The sequence below is a fragment of the Polypterus senegalus genome, chromosome 14 (assembly GCF_016835505.1).
Source record: "Polypterus senegalus isolate Bchr_013 chromosome 14, ASM1683550v1, whole genome shotgun sequence".
Classification (NCBI taxonomy): Eukaryota; Metazoa; Chordata; class Cladistia; order Polypteriformes; family Polypteridae; genus Polypterus; species Polypterus senegalus.
This window is the reverse complement of record NC_053167.1, coordinates 2,687,320-2,705,981: the sequence shown is the minus strand read 5'-3', so window position 1 is coordinate 2,705,981 and position 18,662 is coordinate 2,687,320. Positions and strand designations below refer to the sequence as shown.

Below are 18,662 nucleotides of genomic sequence, written 5' to 3'. Positions count from 1 at the left end.
AGATTAAGAGGAGACATGATTGAAGTGTTTAAAATTATAAAGGGAACTAGTCCAGTGGATCGAGACTTGTATTTTAAAATGAGTTCATCAAGAACACAGTGACACAGTTGGAAACTTGTGAAGGGTAAATTTCACACAAACATTAGGAAGTTTTTCTTTACACAAAAAACGATAAGACACTTGGAATAAGCGACCAAGTAATGTGGTAGACAGTAAGACGTTACGGACTTTCAAAACTCGACATGATGTTTTTTTGGAAGAAATAAGTGAAGAGGACTGGCGAGCTTTGTTGGGTTGAATGGCCTGTTTTTGCCTAGAGTGTGCTAATGTGCTAATAAAAAAAAACTATTCGTAAAGGAATCTACAGGTTCAAAAATCCCTAAAAATAAGATTATAGAAATTGGTTAAAATAAAGACATCAAGCTATAAACAGAAACCCAATTATAACAGTGATGTTAAATGAATTAATAAATTGTAACAGGTGTTGACACTTATAGATTGCTGACCTAGGGTTGAAGTGAAATTGAATTTACAGCAAAATTTAGAACCACTGACTGAGGAAGAATATATAAGTATCTTCTTCCCCCCTATATTTTCATTTTATCCGAAAATTTCTATCATTGCCAATACATTTTTATCACCTAAGGATTAACATTACTTTCCTTCTGTCATTAAAAAACCCTTAAATGTTTTTTAGTGAATTTTGAAGTTAGGAAATTACATGCAAAACAAATTTTAGTGTACATGTGTGTAAAACTGTATGCCAAAGGCAATTTGGCTCTTTTGCCCATTATTATGGTGGTAAAAATTAGGCAACAGACAGGAAAAGGTTTAGAAAAATCAGCAAAAAAAAAAGAAACATGTATTTACATAAGCAAAGTTCACAACTGAACTGACTAGCAGGTTGAGTCGGCTCTATTAATATGGTGGATAGGAGGAAGAGGTGGAGTCAGTGATGAGTCAGGAAAGTGGATTCTGGGTACTGGAGATGATTACCGGAAGTGATGTCAGCAGTGGGTGGATCGGTGGTGATGTCACTGAGAGGCAGGGCTTTTGGATGAACTGCAGAGGAACAAGCGGAGAGGGGATCAGGTGAGAGTGCCAACCCCTGATCTGGCTGACGAATAACACTATTTGAGCCTGTGAACTGTCCCCCAGGCGCACGTGTGTGACACTACTTATATTTTGTGATGTTTTATTTTACATAACCTATGGAGTGAGAATTGGGCCACTGGAAAGTGGCAGCATGGTGTGTATTGGTCAAGCATGCCAATAGATTACACTGTGTGTATGTAACAGTAACTCTGAAATAAAACTGATTACTCTAAATTTTTTATCTAAGCAATATTTTTATATTTTTTATACTTACATTTTTAAAAAAAGCACTATTTTCCTCCTTCATATAGTGTGAACTAAAGAGTCCCCAAGCATAAAAGTCCCGAACAATGACTCAAAATGCCAACTAGAGGGGAAAATTCCCTCCAACCCCAGCTAGTAACAAAAGGGTAATTAAGAATCATACAAATAGTAAAATTTACTATTACAGAAAATGCTCTGTACCGGAATAAAACTCTGCAAAGCACAAAAGGCAAAATTACTTACCTGGTAAGGCAAAAGCAATCCAAGGCAAATACAAAGTACGTCCCATTCACAAATCCAAAAAATTGGGAGTGGTCGCCCCTAGACTTTCTCGTATACTCAGATATAGGGAAGGATATTCGAAGAGTAAACTGCAAGACAAGGATTATATTTTTATATTATGTACATTAAAGAATCATCAACAACAAATCAATTAATAATATATTGAACAGTTATTATTAAAGTAAAGTTGGATAAATCGGAGTCTGTAGCTGCGCAAATAAAATGTACCACTTCTGGATAGAGGAAATAACCCAAAAGTTGCTAGAAATCTGCGTTTTGTACCTAATATTTGTATGCAAAATTTGGTTGACCTAACTGAAAGCATACTCAGGCTATCATGTCTACATACACACACAGACATAATTCCAAAAATGGTATTTTCGGACTCAGGGAGATCTAAAATGCTGAGATTCATCATAATCTTGAGGTAAAAATTTTTTTGTATACTTGAAAGTAAAACTGTTGTCAAAAACAGATCATTAGGTCAAAAATCGAGTAATAACAACAACACACACACAAAAACTATAAAGGGCACCACCACAAGCGTATTCGCAATGGAACTGTGGGCTTTTCTCAGCCTTTCAAGTGCTGACGACAGTCCCTTTACGGTGATGGGCATGTAGCCCTGACTGTCAGAGGACCACCGACAAAACACATGGAACATAAAAGAAGATACATAGATATACAGACACTAAATGACCAACAATATTAACATAAGTGAAGGAATCAAAAATGAACAAAAAAACACTTAAAAATGAGATTTGAATCTCAGTCTGAGGAGTAGCCCTGGCTGGAATATAACATTGTATGTGCACAATAAGAAAAATACAAAGGAAATGGAGAAAAAAAAATGCAAATTATATGATAGGGGCAAGCGATAATGAAACCGAATGAAATATTATTTCTTTAAATACCACATGCTGAGTCACTCTTCTACAGAATATGGCAAAAAGAGAACAAGTGAATGTGGCATTTTTCAGTGACTAAAAGTAATTAGTAACTTTTACAATTTCATGGTAGACAGTTATTTAAATCCATTTCTTGATAAGACAGGTCTAATTTTAAGCTTTGATGCCAGTACAATACAACTTGTAGCAGTTTTAAATCAAATTTGAAAATTTGAAAACTGAATAATGGCACAGCTGCTGTCTCCTTTACTATGTGCTATGATTTCCAATTATCTGTAATTCTTGTGCCCTGTTCTGAATGAATCCTATATACCCAGTATAGCATGGCAAAAGATCTACAATTTTACTCTGCGGTAAGCACCTTGAATGCTTTTAACCAGCTCGTCAGCCATTCTTGATAGCTTAACTCAGTGAGACAATATCACAGCATCCACTAGATGGTGCCATAGAACTGTGCCAGGAATTGACTGCAAGGTTTACAAATGGCTTAACTTTTCATATTTTGTTCGATTTATGGCCCTGGAACACTAAGATTCACACAGAATAAAACTCATTTATTTATTTTTTTATAAGGAAGCCAGGACACCACACAGCCTGGTCCAACTTGTGCACCCCTTTACAGAGACACACTATACTAAAAATTGTAATATGTATTCAGAAAACTATTTATAAACAAAAAGCCAAATATATTGGTGCTTTATATATATATATATATATATATATATATATATATATATATATATATATATATATATATATATATATATATATATATATATACAAACTGCTGAAAAAATTAAAGGAACACTTTTAAAAAACATCAGATCTCACAGATCTCAATGGGAAAAAAAAATCCTGCTGGATATCTCTACTAATATGGACTTGGTAATGTGTTAGGAACAAAAGGATGGCACATAGTTTGATGGAAATGAAAATTATCATCTACAGAGGGCTGAATTCAAAGACACCCCAAAAATCAAAGGGGAAAAAATGATGCGGCAGGCAGGCTGGTCCAGTTTGACGAAATTTCATTGCAGCAACTCCGAATCATACTCAGTAGTTTGTATGGCCCCCAAGTGCTTGTATGCATGCCTAACAATATCAGGGGTGTTGGGCATGCTTCTAATGAGATGACAGATGGTGTCCTGGGGGATTTCCTCCCAGACCTGGACCAGGGTATCACTGAGCTCCTGGACAGTCTGAGGTGCAACATGGTGGCATCCGATGGACCGAAACATAATGTCCCACTCAGAGGTGTTCTATTAAATTGAGGCCAGGCGAGTGAGCGTGGGGCCCAGTCAATGGTATCAATTCCTTCATCCTCCAGGAACTGCCTGCATACTCTCGCCATATGAGGCTGGGCATTGTCATGCACCAGGAGGAACCCAGGACCCACTGCACCAGCATAGGGTCTGACAATGGGTCCAAGGATTTCATCCCGATACCTAATGGCAGTCAAAGTGCAATTGTCTAGCCTGTAGAGGTCCCTCCATAGATATTTTTGAGCAGTATATATTTATATGACAGGGCTGTTCAGGAAAAACCTATTGGTTCATAAGTATATAAATTAGTTCAGATATATACATACATACATATACACATATATATATATATATATATATATATATATATATATATATATATATATATATATATATATATTATATTGTTTCCATTAGATTGGCTTGAAAATATACATTGGTTTGGATACATCTGTTCAGATATAGACATTGTTTAAAACATTTGCATTGGTTTGAATACATTACATTTTCCATGCCTGCTTAATCCTGACCAGCTGTAATGGTTCAACCAGAGTTCTTTTCCTAGCTGAAATTCAAATTCACGTTTTAAGTCCTTTTTGTTCATTTTTGGTTCTTTTGTATGTATCTGGTTTACTTGTGTTCATTTGCCATTGCTTGTGTTTATGTTTCAATGCCTCGGCTTTGTTCCATGTGTGTTGTGGGTGGTCCCCCAGGGAGGGGAGCAACCTGCCTGTTACCTCCAGGAACTTCCCTTCACCCTATACATTCGAGTGCCTCCCATAGTTCCATGTGGTTCATTTTGAATACACTAGAGGATTTTTGGTAAGTTCTTGTGGTTTTCAGTGGTTGTGCTTTTTGATAATTCTGCAGTTTTGACCTCTGTGCTCTGTTTTTTGACTTCTCCTTCGGATTTCTATATTGAGGTTATGTTCATCTTGGATTACCATTGTGCTCTACAAAGCTTAACTGTGTGACAGAGCATTTTTGTCAAGAATAAAACCTTTTGCCCATTTATCTAACCGGGATTTGGTAGTAGCACCGTATACATAGATGTACTGTGGAGATGCAGTTTCATAAGCACTGTTGACCACATAACCTGCCATTAAAGACAGTGAACAATTATTTTTGAGCATTCCTTTCATTGTTAATTTCCCATAATCAGTGCAAGGTTGCAGAAAACCATCTTTCTTCTCCACAAAAAAGAAGCCAATGCCAGTGTAACTATTAGAAGGTCTAATGAAACAATCAGCAAGGTTTTCCTTGATATGATCATCCATTGCTTATGGATCCATCTTTTACGTATATTGGTATACTTTTATCATGTGCATCCTTATTTTGTTTCGTTTTCTTTTGCCTTTGTTGTGTTTTGTGCTCAATAGCAGATATACAGATTAGGCAGATGCTCACAATGACCAAGTAGGTAAAAGTGAGTAAAGCAAACATTTGTGGGCTCCACAATGAGGCCTCCATCCTCCAGCACTTTCTCTATGATTACAGCTGTCCAGTACTGTTTAAACCACGTACCATTTTTCATTTTGAGTCTCTCACTCACTACTAGAGCCACCAAATCATATGTATAGTTTCATTTATTTTGGGAACTACATTGAAATTACAGTTTATTAGAAGATTAGAACAATTCTGACAAAAACAGGCCATTCTGCCCAACAAGCATGTCCATCCGGTTAACCTTTCATTGTCTCAGATAACATCACATCAAGATAATCTGAAATTTAGACATTTATAAATTCAGTAAGATACAGTAAATAAGCTAAACACATTTTTTAGGGGGTTGTAATTTATTGGGAGAGTTTTGAAGTTCATTCTAAACCTTATGAATGTCAATAAAGGGAATTAAGAATTGGAGTGTGTAATCAACAGATGCTGCAACACATCCAGGAGAGGAAGTTAATTGTAACCTGCCCTGGAAGGGGTGCCAGATGAAGATGTTGGAATAATGCATCACTGGATATTGTGTTGCAGTTGCTCACAGAGTCCCAAATGAGGCACATTACCTGCATTGTGAAGGAACATGTGGCACGATTCTCTGAGGGTGATCCAGCTCACGGGATCCTCATTGTTGAGAACCTGAGCGGCTGGACAAGGCCATGGGAATACCCACGTAACGCCTGGCTGTGGCAGATAGATGGTCATTTCAGGAGGGCGGGACTGGACCATGTTTCTACCTGGGGGATTGCCAACCAGGATCCCAAGCTGTTTCGTCATGTGATGGGTGCGGCAACGCACTATATCAGTGCATGCTCTCCAACCTGACCTGACCTGGAATTATTCAAGGGATACAAATATGGTGGAAGGATACTGAGAAATGCACAGGAAAAGTGTGCAACTTCCACAGCCCTCTAACTGCTGGCAGCAGGAGACTGCTATTGGGGCCCCTGCAGACTTGTCTAGCAAATGGTTAAAAATGGGCCAGGAGTCTGGCAGAAATACCCGGGGCAGCCAGAGGGTGCTTTTGTCAGACTATCCCAGGGGCTAGGCCTGACCTGGAGGTACTTCACAGTAGACCTCTTAAGTAGTCGAGGGATCAGGTAAAACAAAGGGGCCAATGGCCCTTGCCTCAGAAAACTTATCATTGACTCCCACTCAAAGGGGTTTTGGAGCTGAAATTTTGACGGCTGGATGCCCTTCGTGATGCCCACCCCCTCAGTCACCTTTTACCACACAAACAGAAAGGCAAGGTTTTTCTAATCCTACATCACAGTTGTACTTACAGCCCCACAATCGGAAAACATAATCTGAGGACTTCTTCCCTGGACTTTCCTGATAGGACTAAATTTAGGATGTGCAAGAGTTGGTTCTTGGCAGACATGTTAATGGAATGAGGCGATGTTCCCATAGTGGTTACTCGTGTTCAAGCAGACGCCATTTACTTTGACTTTCACTTTCCCTTCTGGACTAAGACGCAGTTTACCAGACATGTTTTTAATATGAGTTTGCGGACGTATCTTTTTATACATCATTTTTATCTCATAAGATCTAGATTTCCAACATCTTTACAAATACACTTCATATTTTAATTTGTGTTTTCAATTTGAAGTTCTACAATTAAATAAAAAAGTTGTTAGTGGGTTGTAGTTTTAGCACTGTTTCTACAGAATTTGAAGAGTATTTAATTAAAAATATTAAATATGTGTGGACGTGCAGTGTGGGTGGTGAGTTAGAGACCTATGTGAACTGTGCAGAATGCTTTCAAAGGATTAATTGTTTGCTCCTCAAGGTAAATGTACTGTTGTATGCATTTTACTAGTGTTTGGCATTATTTATAAATAGTTATTCATGTTATTGCAATAACTGACCTTGGTAAAGAGGAGTATTTTCTTCTGTATCTTTTAATCAGGTTTTATAGAAATCGGTTCAGCAATTTCAACGTACAAGGACTTCGTCATTCCAAAATACAAAGAACTTGGTCTTCCAAAGCTGAATGACAGTCAGAATGAAGCAATAAGGCAAGCTCTCAACCACAAGTTTACTGTTATCCAAGGTCCTCCAGGTGAGTAGCTATCTTATAAATCTACAAAAACTAAACTGACAGTGTTTTCTGTTGGACAGACCTTTAGTTGTTTCTACTTCTGAACCATCTGCAATTTGTTAATTGATAAGGGATATCTCTTGACTTTGTCATTCTGAATTTTAATGACAAGACTAAAGTATCTGCCTTTTATTACTAGGAAAATGACATACTGTACTGTATTTATTTACATACTTCTAAGTCCCAGCGTTCATTTTCTGCAAACTTCCACAAAACACCACAAAAGGTTTCTTAATTTTCTTGTTGGTGTCTCCAGCACAATAATTCAGAAGCAGTGGTCTGCATTCCCTCATCTAATAGTAAAAAGTATTAAACAAACCTTTTAGTGCCTCTATTAGTAGAAGTGTTGCAAACAGAATGCAGGTTTTCTCTACTAAAATAAAACCTCACCCATTTTTCCTACAAATACATCTAGTACTCCATCCCCTTCTCATTCACTAAATGACTTAAATAGTATATAAATGACAAAACACTCACCATTAGATGTTAAACTAAACTTTCACTTTACTCAGTCAACAAAACATGAAAACACTGATTATCCACTTTTAATTAATACATAATCAAAAACAAATATACCCATAAATATATATATATATATATATATATATATATATATATATATAGAGAGAGAGAGAGAGAGAGTGGGGAACAGGCCAGACACAGACAGGTAGACATGATGTTAAGCACCACAACACGTCTATTTATAATATATACAAGTGGGAAATACACACAACCCAGTGCCACAGCACCAATCACCCCAAAGTCCAGGCCCTTACTCAATGCCTTTTCTCTCTTCAGGCTGCCTCTCTCCTTTCCTCCCAAACTCTGTCCTCTTCCACCTGACTCCAGCCATCGAATGGAGGGAGGCGTCCCCCTTTATACACACCCGGATGTGCTCCAGGTGCTTCCCAGCAATCTTCCATCGACACGCCCCTGTGTGGTGGAAGTGCCTGGCTGTATCCCCTGAAGCACTGCGGGTGTCCCTGCTCCTCTTCCCCCCAGAAACTCCGAGTGTGTTGGAAATGCTGAGTTCCAGGGCTTCCAAGGCATTGGGGCACCCCCTGGTGGTGACCATAGGCCCCTACAGGGCTGAGCTTCAAAGCTCTGTACCTGTGGTCCCCAAAGCCACCAAGGCAGTCGCCCCTTTATGGTCTGGAGGAGGTGCAAGCCCTCCACCGGTCCTCCTGGGCGTCCCCGGCTGGGTACCACCCCCAGCCGCGTACCACAATATATCTATACTAATAAAAGGCAAAGCCCTCACTCACTCACTCACTCACTCACTCACTGACTCATCACTAATTCTCCAACTTCCCGTGTAGGTGGAAGGCTGAAATTTGGCAGGCTCATTCCTTACAGCTAACTTACAAAAGTTAGGCAGGTTTCATTTCGACATTCTACGCGTAATGGTCATAACTGGAACCTATTTTATCGTCCATATATTGTAATAGACTGCAACTCGATGGCCATGGGAGGCGGAGATACATCTTGCGTCTCGCATCATCACGCCTCCCATGTAATTGAGTGCCTGCCCATATAAGGCCGTCCCTCAGTGGCAATCCAATAGAAACACTCTGCCACTAAATATTCAGACGAAGATGAGATGGTCAGGGTGGTGTTTGACACAAACTCAGCGAAACTGCGAGAGAAACTTTTAAGTGCCGGGTCTTAGCTAACATTAAATAAAGCCGTGTACATGGCGAGATTGCACGAGATAGCACAGGCACGGCTCAAGAGTTTCGATGCATGTACTCCGAGCAGGTCACGTAAACTGACTATGAACGCAGTAAGCAGAGAACAAGCAATACCTCTAAAGAGCGCAGAGACGTTTTGATCACGTGAACGTGCCTGCAAAAAGTGGCGTTTCCTGCACTGCAAAAATACTATAAAAGTTGGCCAGCTGGCACGCGCACATAGTGCAAGGGAAAAAAAAAATGTAGTCTATAAGTTATTAAACAGTAAAACATTAGACTGGAGAGACGGCCCTGCCATTAACTGGCCGGGATGGCACTGTCGGTCCTCCACTCCTGTGCGTATCTTCATAATCCGACCTGACGACCTCATAATCGTATACGTGTAAAAGAAAGTGCGAAACGCCTTAATATTAGTTTGCCGCGGTCTAGAAATGGGATCCCGTGTTTACAATTGTCTGGGCTATAGCTCATGGGAAGGAGGAAAAAAATTAAAAGTGTTTACTTTCACTTAAGGCAGAAGCGCAGTCAGCGTCTCAAATGCCGGCACAGCTACGCACGCACACGCTGCCGGCTGCCCGACTTTTGTAGTATTTTTGCAGTGCAGGAAACGCCACTTTTTGCAGACACGTTCACGTGATCAAAAGTCTCCGCGCTCCGTAGAGGTCTTGCTTTCTCTGCGTACTGCGTTCATAGTCAGTTCACATGAGCCGCTCGGAGTACGTGCATCAAAGCTTCTGAGCTGTGCCTGTTCTATCTCGTGCGATCTCGCGATGTCCACAGCTTTATTTAATGTTAGCTAAGACCTGGCACTTAAAAGTTTCTTGCTACAGCAATTTTAACTCCGTTACAAAGTGACCCAAAGTCTCGTTTATACCTCGTGTCTTCTCATTAAACTTGTATCTCGCGAATACAGCTCTTCCTTCTTTTCTATGTACTGCGGTCACAGTCAGTTCACGTGATTACGTGGGAGGCGTGATGATGCCACACGCAGCTCTGCCCCCCACGGCCATCGAGCTAATGTCCATTACAGTATATGGCTAAAAATAGGTTCCAGTTATGACCATTACGCATAGAATTTCAAAATGAAACCTGCCCAACTTTTGTAAGTAAGCTGTAAGGAATGAGCCTGCCAAATTTCAGCCTTCTACCTACATGGGAAGTTGGAGAATTAGTGATGAGTGATTGAGTGAGTGAGTGAGTGAGGGCTTTGCCTTTTATTAGTATATATATATATACCTATGTGTGTGTGTGTATATATATATATATATATATATATATATATATATATATACATACACACATAAATTATATATATGTGTGTGTGTGTGGATATATATATCTACTAGCAAAATACCCGTGCTTCGTAGTGGAGAAGTAGTGTGTTAAAGAAGTAATGAAAAGAAAAGGAAACATTTTGAAAATAACGTAATATGATTGTCAATGTAATTGTTTTGTCACTGTTGTGAGTGATGAATGTTGCTGTCATATATATATATATATATATACATACACACACACATATACATATATATATATATATAATATATATATATATATATATATATATATATATATATATATATATCCACATATATATACATATATATATACATATACACACACACACACATAATATATATACTCTTTGGGGTGTGAGCAACTGTTGCTGGGGGTGCCAGAATCCATCAAGGAAGAAAAATGAAAAACATTATTTGTACAAAATCTTAATTTATTTATCCATTCCTAAATAATTAAATGGGCAGGCTATTTCGTATCAGTGCAATACGCTGTTTGTTAAAACGGAAGACTCCCGCTCTTACGTGCAAGTCTGCGTGGATATTATGAACTATCGTATTTGTTCAAGTTATATTTAAATTTTAAATAGAAGGAATTTTTATTTAGTCGACAGAAATATCTTTTGTAGGAATGTAAGTTAAATGTAGGCATCATTGCATACATTTTTCTTCACCATACAAATGTAAAGAGTAAATTTGCCTTATATTCCAACCAAAGATATTTGTGTCGACTAAATAGAACTTGAAAAGATATATTTTTTCGAATGTGATCATGCAATTCAGATTGAGTTGACGCGCACTACATCGAGCCCACGTGCTATTGTGGTTTTGCCTGCGTGCCTCAATAAGTCACCCTCCCCTCGCTCTTACTTTTTTACCGTTCATCTAATGAATACACTGAGTATGGCTTAACCAAAACAATCATTGATGGAGAATAAAGTATCCATTACTCATAAAGCTTCAATTGGTGATCTGTCTTTCTGCGTTAACCGCATATTGTTTCATATGTCTTAAACCAAGGGGATGCGAGGGTAATATGAATCGGGAAGCACGCATACATACTCAGTGCACCCCCTCTCGGGAATCGAACCTCAGACGTTGGCGCTAGAGGCAAAGCCTCTACCATTGCGCCACGGGGTGTGCTTTGTCTATTTGAGAGTATGTAGATCGGGGTATATATATACATACATATATATATACCTGTGCTTCGCAGCGAAGAAGTAGTGTGTTAAAGAAGTTATGAAAAAGAAAAGGGAACATTTTAAAAATAACGTAACATGGTTGTCAATATATAGTAATTGTTTTGTGAGTGTTATGAGTGTTGCTGTCATATATATATATATATATATATATAGTCACCAGATCTCAACCCAATAGAGCATCTTTGGGATGTGGTGGAACGGCAGCTTCATACCCTGGATGTGCATCCCACAAATCTCCATGAACTGCAAGATGCTATCCTATCAATATGGGCCAACATTTCTAAAGAATGCTTTCAGCTCCTTGTTGAATCAATACCATGTAGAATTAAGGCAGTTCTGAAGATGAAAGGGGGTCAAACACCATATTAGTATGGTGTTCCTAATAATCCTTTAGGTGAGTATATATATATATATATATATATATATATATATATATATATATATATATATATATATATATATATATATATGTATGTATATGTGTGTGTGTGTGTATATATATGTGTATATGTATATATGTATGGATATGTATATATATATATATATGTTTATGTGTGTGTGTGTATATATATATATTCTTTTTTATTACTTCTTTAACACACTACTTCTCCGCTGCGAAGCGCGGTATTTTGCTAGTAGATATATATATATATATATATATATATATATATATATATATATAATTCACTAAGGCAAGACAACCATGAAAAGCACGCCGGAAGAGGCGTGGATTCACTAAGCCACCGACAAGTGAGACACCTATGGCGCACACAGGAAGGAGCCATGCCTACCAACTCCAAGACCATTGGATACGAGGACAACTCGCAGGGCCACCCCCACCAACTTGGACGCGACGACACAGAAAAAATGGTGTCATTTATGTTCGTCTGTCATAGAGACCACATGCAGTGCAGGTCAGGTTAATGTCATGTACCTCCGAGCTACGTTGACTGTTCATAGAGGCATGTTTCTCGTGGAGGTGAATCGCCATATACAGCGTGTGAAACGATTTGCGAGGGGTATCCCATGGGATCCTTAAAACATTCCTTTACAACTAAGGTTGAAACACAATGAAGTAAGCAGTCTTTAAAAACCAATAAGCCCTGTGCCTCTGTTTCATTACCGCCTCACCTGCTTCACCAATGCAGGCCCTGCAACAGTCGAGACGCTCTCCCAGCAGCTGACCTTCTCTGTGCCTGGCCAGTTCACACAGAGGCAGCGCAAGAGAAAGCCGCGCCAGAGACAGACCGAGGCACACACACAGGCAGCTGGTGGGCGGCTCTCCGTGAATTTCTCTTGCGAGCGGACACATTACCAGGCGGTGTGTATGCTTCGAGAATGAGGCTGGACGCGGCTTGCGACCGGGCACATGAGCAGGCAGTGTGTATGCTTTGAGTGTGAGGGTGGACGCGACAGGACCATCTAGGAAAAATCATGTCGCAGATGTGATTCACTGTATGCAGTGTGTAAAACAGTTTGTTTGTCGCAGAAGTGAATCGCTGTATGCGGCATGTAGAACAGTTTGCGAGGGGTGACCCTGTGTCTTTCCAGAAGTTTTCAACCATCAATAAATAATTATGCAGTGTTTGTTATGCCACAGGTTCACTATTGTGTTGTATTTTGCTCTCTCCAGAGTTCCATCTTTTCATTCACTTACTGTTGTATTCTCACACTAACCTGTTTTTGACAACTGTGTCTTTCCAGAAGTGTTTACCATTCAATAAATAATTATGCATGAGATTGAGCGTGTGTCTAGGCGTGGGTAAGCTGTTGAACCACATTCGGGCTGCAAACCGTGGAATTGCTACTAAGTGCGACTCATACACTCCCACTGTTTTCGTCCCTACCATTTGTACACACCCCCCTCCCACACGTTGACTGTTAATAGAGGCATGTTTCTCGCGGAGGTGAATCGCCATATGCAGCGTGTAAAACTGTTTGCAAGGGTATCCCATGGGATCATTAAAACATTCCTTTACAACGGAGGTTAAAACACAATGAAGTGAGCAGTCTTTAAAAAACGAGTTTTCGGTTACGACGCACGACCGCATGCAGCATAGCAAAGTGTTCTACACGCTACATACAGCAATTCGCATCCGCGACAAACATGCGTCTTCTTGGATGCTCCTGCACTTTGTACACACCCCCCTCCCACCTCGCTACGCCGCACGGACGATTGTGTGTTGGTTCGTTCCGTGCATTGTTACAATGTTGCTTTTCTTGCTGATTTATTACATTACCAATTTTGCAAATGTTAAATTTTCTCCCTTTGCTTAAAAATTATTAAAAAACTGGCCTGATTGTGCGGCGTATGGTACGCCGCGGGTTGGCTAGTATATATATAAACATCTATGTGTGGAAGTACATGTATATTTTTGACCAGCCTGGAAGTGCGAGGCTACAAAAGTAAATTGTATTGTATTGTAGTGTATCTAACATATAAACATTTACGCATGGAAGTGTGTGTGTCTCTCTGTCTGGCCCAGAAGTGCGAGGCTATAGCATGAAGCTGAAAGTGCCGTCAGGGTGGCCCCAAGTTAACGAGTTAGAAGAAGAAATAAGTATGAGGCTACAGCATGAAGCTGAAAGAAAGGAACTTCATCGCCAAAGTGAAACCACCAAGGAAAGATAAGTGAGAGAGAAATTCGCTTAGCTGCTGATAGACAAGGGAGACGAGCATATCTGCAAAACGAAACCTGCCGTCTCTGCATTTCAATTTTTCTTCTAACGATTTCAGTAGTTTCTATGAGACTGGGCTATTTACAACATAGGCTTACACAGCTAGTAAATTATATATATAGAACCTGACAATAGACAATCTTTCTATTTTTCTTAAAAATATGAAAGCACAATCTCAGGTCAAGAAGATTATCATCCTGAATTGCGTGATGGATAGTGCAAATGGAGTGATGGGTGGTTTTGATAAAAAGATCACCCAGATGATCGGAGATGTCAGGAAATTATATATATATATATATATATATATATATATATATATATATATATATATATATATATATATATATATACTGCTCAAAAGAATTAAAGGAACACTTTTTAATCAGAGTATAGCATAAAGTCAATGAAACTTATGGGATATTAATCTGGTCAGTTAAGTAGCAGAGGGGTTGTTAATCAGTTTCAGCTGCTGTGGTGTTAATGAAATTAACAACAGATGCACTAGAGGGGCAACAATGAGATGACCCCAAAACAGGAATGGTTTAACAGGTGGAGGCCACTGACATTTTTCCCTCCTCATCTTTTCTGACTGTTTCTTCACTAGTTTCACATTTGGCTACAGTCAGTGTCACTACTGGCAGCATGAGGCGATACCTGGACCCTACAGAGGTTGCACAGGTAGTCCAACGTCTCCAGGATGGCATATCAATACGTGACATTGCCAGAAGGTTTGCTGTGTCTCCCTGCACAGTCTCAAGGGCATGGAGGAGATTCTAGGAGACAAGCAGTTACTCTAGGAGAGCTGGAGAGGGCCATAGAAGGTCCATAACCCATCAGCAGGACCAGTATCTGCTCCTTTGGGCAAGGAGGAACAGGATGAGCACTGCCAGAGCCCTACAAAATGACCTCCAGCAGGCCACTGGTGTGAATGTCTCTGACCAAACAACCAGAAAGACTTCATGAGGGTGACCCAAGGGCCCCATGTCCTCTAATGGGCCCTGAGCTCACTGCCCAGCAGCATGCAGCTCGATTGGCATTCGCCATAGAATACCAGAATTGGCAGATGCACCACTGGTGCCCTGTGCTTTTACAGATGAGAGCAGGTTCACCCTGAGCACGTGACAGAAGTGAAAGGGTCTGGAGAAGCCATGGAGAACATTATGCTGCCTGTAACATCATTCAGCATGAGCAGTTTGGTGGTGGGTTAATGATTGTCTGGAGAGGCATATCCATGGAGGGTCACACAGACCGCTACAGGCTTGACAAAGGCACCTTGGCTGCCATTAGGTATCAGGATGAAATCCTTGAACCCATTGTCAGACCCTATGCTGGTACAGTGGCTCCTGGTGCACGACAATTCCTGGCCTCATGTGGTGAGAGTATGCAGGCAGTTCCTGGAGGATGAAGGAATTGATACCATTGACTGACCACCACACTTTCCTGACCTAAACCCAATAGAACACCTCTGGGACATTATGTTTTGGTCCATCCAATGCCACCAGGTTGCACCTCAGACTGTCCAGGAGCTCAGTGATGTCCTGGTTCAGATCTGGGAGGAGATCCCCCACAACATCATCTGTCATCTCATTAGAAGCATGCACCGATGTTGTCAGGCATGTATACAAGAACACAGGGGCATACAAAGTGCTGCGTACAATTTTGAGTTGCTGCAATTAAATTTTGGCAAAATGGACTAGCCTGCCACATAATTTTTTCACTCTGATTTTTGGGCGTCTTTGAATTCAGGGCTCTGTAGGTTGATCATTTTCATTTCCATCAAACGATGTGGCATCCTTTCGTTCCTAACACATTACCCAGTCTATATCAGTATAGATATCCAGGAGGATTTCTTTTTCCCATTGAGATCTGATGTGCTTTGTGTTCCTTTAATTCTTTTGAGCAGTATATATATATATATATATATATATATAATTTACTAGCTGTGTAAGCCCGTGCTGTATCTATATATATTATCTATATATATGTACGTGTGTGCAAATAAATTAGATGAGAGCAAAACCATCTCCGTCATCTGTGTCATTCTGCTTTGCCCGTTGCGGCACTTCTTGTGTGATTTTGGGCTATACAAAAATAAACTCTATTGTACTGTATCTCTTTTAATGTCAGGAATTCCAGTGTCGAAAACAAAGAACAAAAATGAAATCACTCACAATTTCTTCCTTTTTAGCCTCAACGGCTTCTCTAAACTAGCAGTTCTCTCAAGCAGGTCCGTGTCAGGAAACTCCATCAAAGTAATACCCCAAAAAGTCTTTTGTGAGTTAGTGTGAAATTACCTGTGAACTGATATTTTACTATCAGTTCTGCGAAACTGTATACAAATCGAAACATGTCCATTTCTTTCATTACCACTTAATAGTAATAATAAATATAAGAGAGTTTTGAAACTATTGAATCTTTACTTCTAAACATCTTCATGTTAATTTTTAATTTACAGGAACTGGAAAAACAGTTGTTGGTGTTCACATTGTCTACTGGTTTCATCAGTTAAATAAAGAGGCTGGCAGCCACAAGAAACGCCTGCTTCTGAAAAAGGCTTCTAACACAGACGAAGCAGAGACAGCCAAGAAAGATTATGTCCTTTACTGTGGACCCTCTAATAAATCTGTTGATGTTGTTGCAGGTAAAATGTAACTTCTTGTTCCACAGTTGAAACTGAGAATTCAAGCAAAGTGACACCTGTTATTGGCTAACTAAAATGAATAAAATATCCAAGCTTTCAAGGCAACTCAGGCCCCTTCTTCAGGCATGATGTAATATAGAAACTAGAATTCCCTGTGTTTATATGGAGACTAGGATAGATACAACATTGGAAAACCTTTAATTGAGACATCTTAGATAAAAATTAATAGACCTATCCAGGCTAAGATTAATTTAGTAAGAGAGGAGAACAATGACTACTCAAGACCTTTAGATGAGATAACTGTCCAACAAAGTCTTTTGAAGTTTCTGATGAGTTCTTCAATACAATGTGGGTCTGTAGACAGGTCGTCTGTGTCAGTTCAAGAGATGTAAACAGTCCCCATATCTGGCCATAAAACTCTTGTCTCTATTTAAACCATGTCGTAATGTGTTCGATTTTAGCGTGAGTTTACTTCCCCTTCTTTTCTCTCTTGCTATGTTCTGAAGTTGCCCATAAGCACTGGGACTTTAAAGTCCTTCTCACAGTGTCAATGGCTGTTGAAGTGAGCTGTTGCCATGATTAATGTGGGACCTGTGTAAGTTCATTCTTTGGCGGAGTGTTTGTCCAGTTTCTCCCACAAAGAGTTCGGACATTTCATACAGAGAATTAGGTAGACCACATTAGATGATCTGTAGGAAAATGATCCCTTTAACACTCCCCGTCACTCTCTATTAGCTGTGGCACCCTTAATGCACAGGCTGCTGTCTTGTCCAGGTGCAGTCAGAACAAACAGAAAAGTCTGCCGGGTTAAATGTAATGGAATGTGCGGAATATATACTGTATATTGTGAAGCCAGACACGGGCAGATAGGCAGGAGGCAGATTTTGCCACACTACACCCTTTTATTTACCTCACAGCATAGTACACCAATCACCACACAACACAACAATTCAGTCCCTTCCTTGCCGCCAGTCCACCCGCCTCTACTCCTCAGGTGTTGTCCTCTTCCTTCTAACTATGGCCTTCGAATGGTGGGGACTGGCCCCAGAAGGTCTCCAGGTACCCAACCGGGTGTGGTGGAAGTGTGGCCAAATAAGGCCTTGGAAAGGTCCATATACCCCCTGGTGGTGGTCACGGGTTCCAACAGGGTTGATCTCTCAAGCCCATGACCCACGGCCCTGCTGGAAACCAAGGGGGCTGCCCTCTGTTGGCCCAGAGGAGAAACTGTCCTAAAAATACTCAACCCCCAGTCCTTCCACACTCTCGACGTCCTGGCTGGGTAAGGGTTACGGCCGCCTGCCATAATATAGTATAACATGCAGGAAACCATTAGGAAGGTAGGCTTTTCTGCTTTATATTTCCTTGGTGTTATCTCTCTGTTATATCCTCAGCATTGTAATAACACCCTTTTTATTTGTACATTTAGCTTTGAGAGTATGAGTGTCCTCTAAGGTTCACACTATACAGGATCTTAAACTGTCTTGTTTACAAATCAAGTCCCCTGTGTTTTCATTTTTTTTTTTCAGAATATCTCCTTAAGTTTACAAATATTTTGAAGCCCCTCAGGGTTTATAGTGAACAGATGGAAATGATGGAGTTTCCTTACCCTGGTAGCAGCTTGCAGCTTTCTCGAAAGTACCTCAGAGAAGGAAAACCAAAGCCTGAACTCCGGTAAGCAGAAACACACTGAGCTTTGCACAAACCAGGCCTTTCAGACTCATTGTGCTCCTAGTAATCAATGGCAACATCTTTCAATGTTTGAAATTGCTATTGTGTTCATTTTTAGTTATATTTTT

At 40.0% G+C, this 18,662-nt stretch overlaps 1 protein-coding gene across 3 annotated transcripts in view; it reads left to right on the top strand.

The window, feature by feature from the left end:
* The window catches only part of helz2a (helicase with zinc finger 2a), a 120,447-nt gene that overhangs the window by 69,273 nt on the left and 32,512 nt on the right, over positions 1 to 18,662 (top strand). For all 3 annotated transcript variants that reach the window (XM_039776603.1, XM_039776602.1, XM_039776601.1), the window contains 3 exons: positions 7,167 to 7,319; positions 16,681 to 16,866; positions 18,393 to 18,537. In XM_039776603.1, the coding sequence (XP_039632537.1) occupies positions 7,167 to 7,319; positions 16,681 to 16,866; positions 18,393 to 18,537 (484 nt within the window). The remainder of the gene's footprint in view (positions 1 to 7,166; positions 7,320 to 16,680; positions 16,867 to 18,392; positions 18,538 to 18,662) is intronic.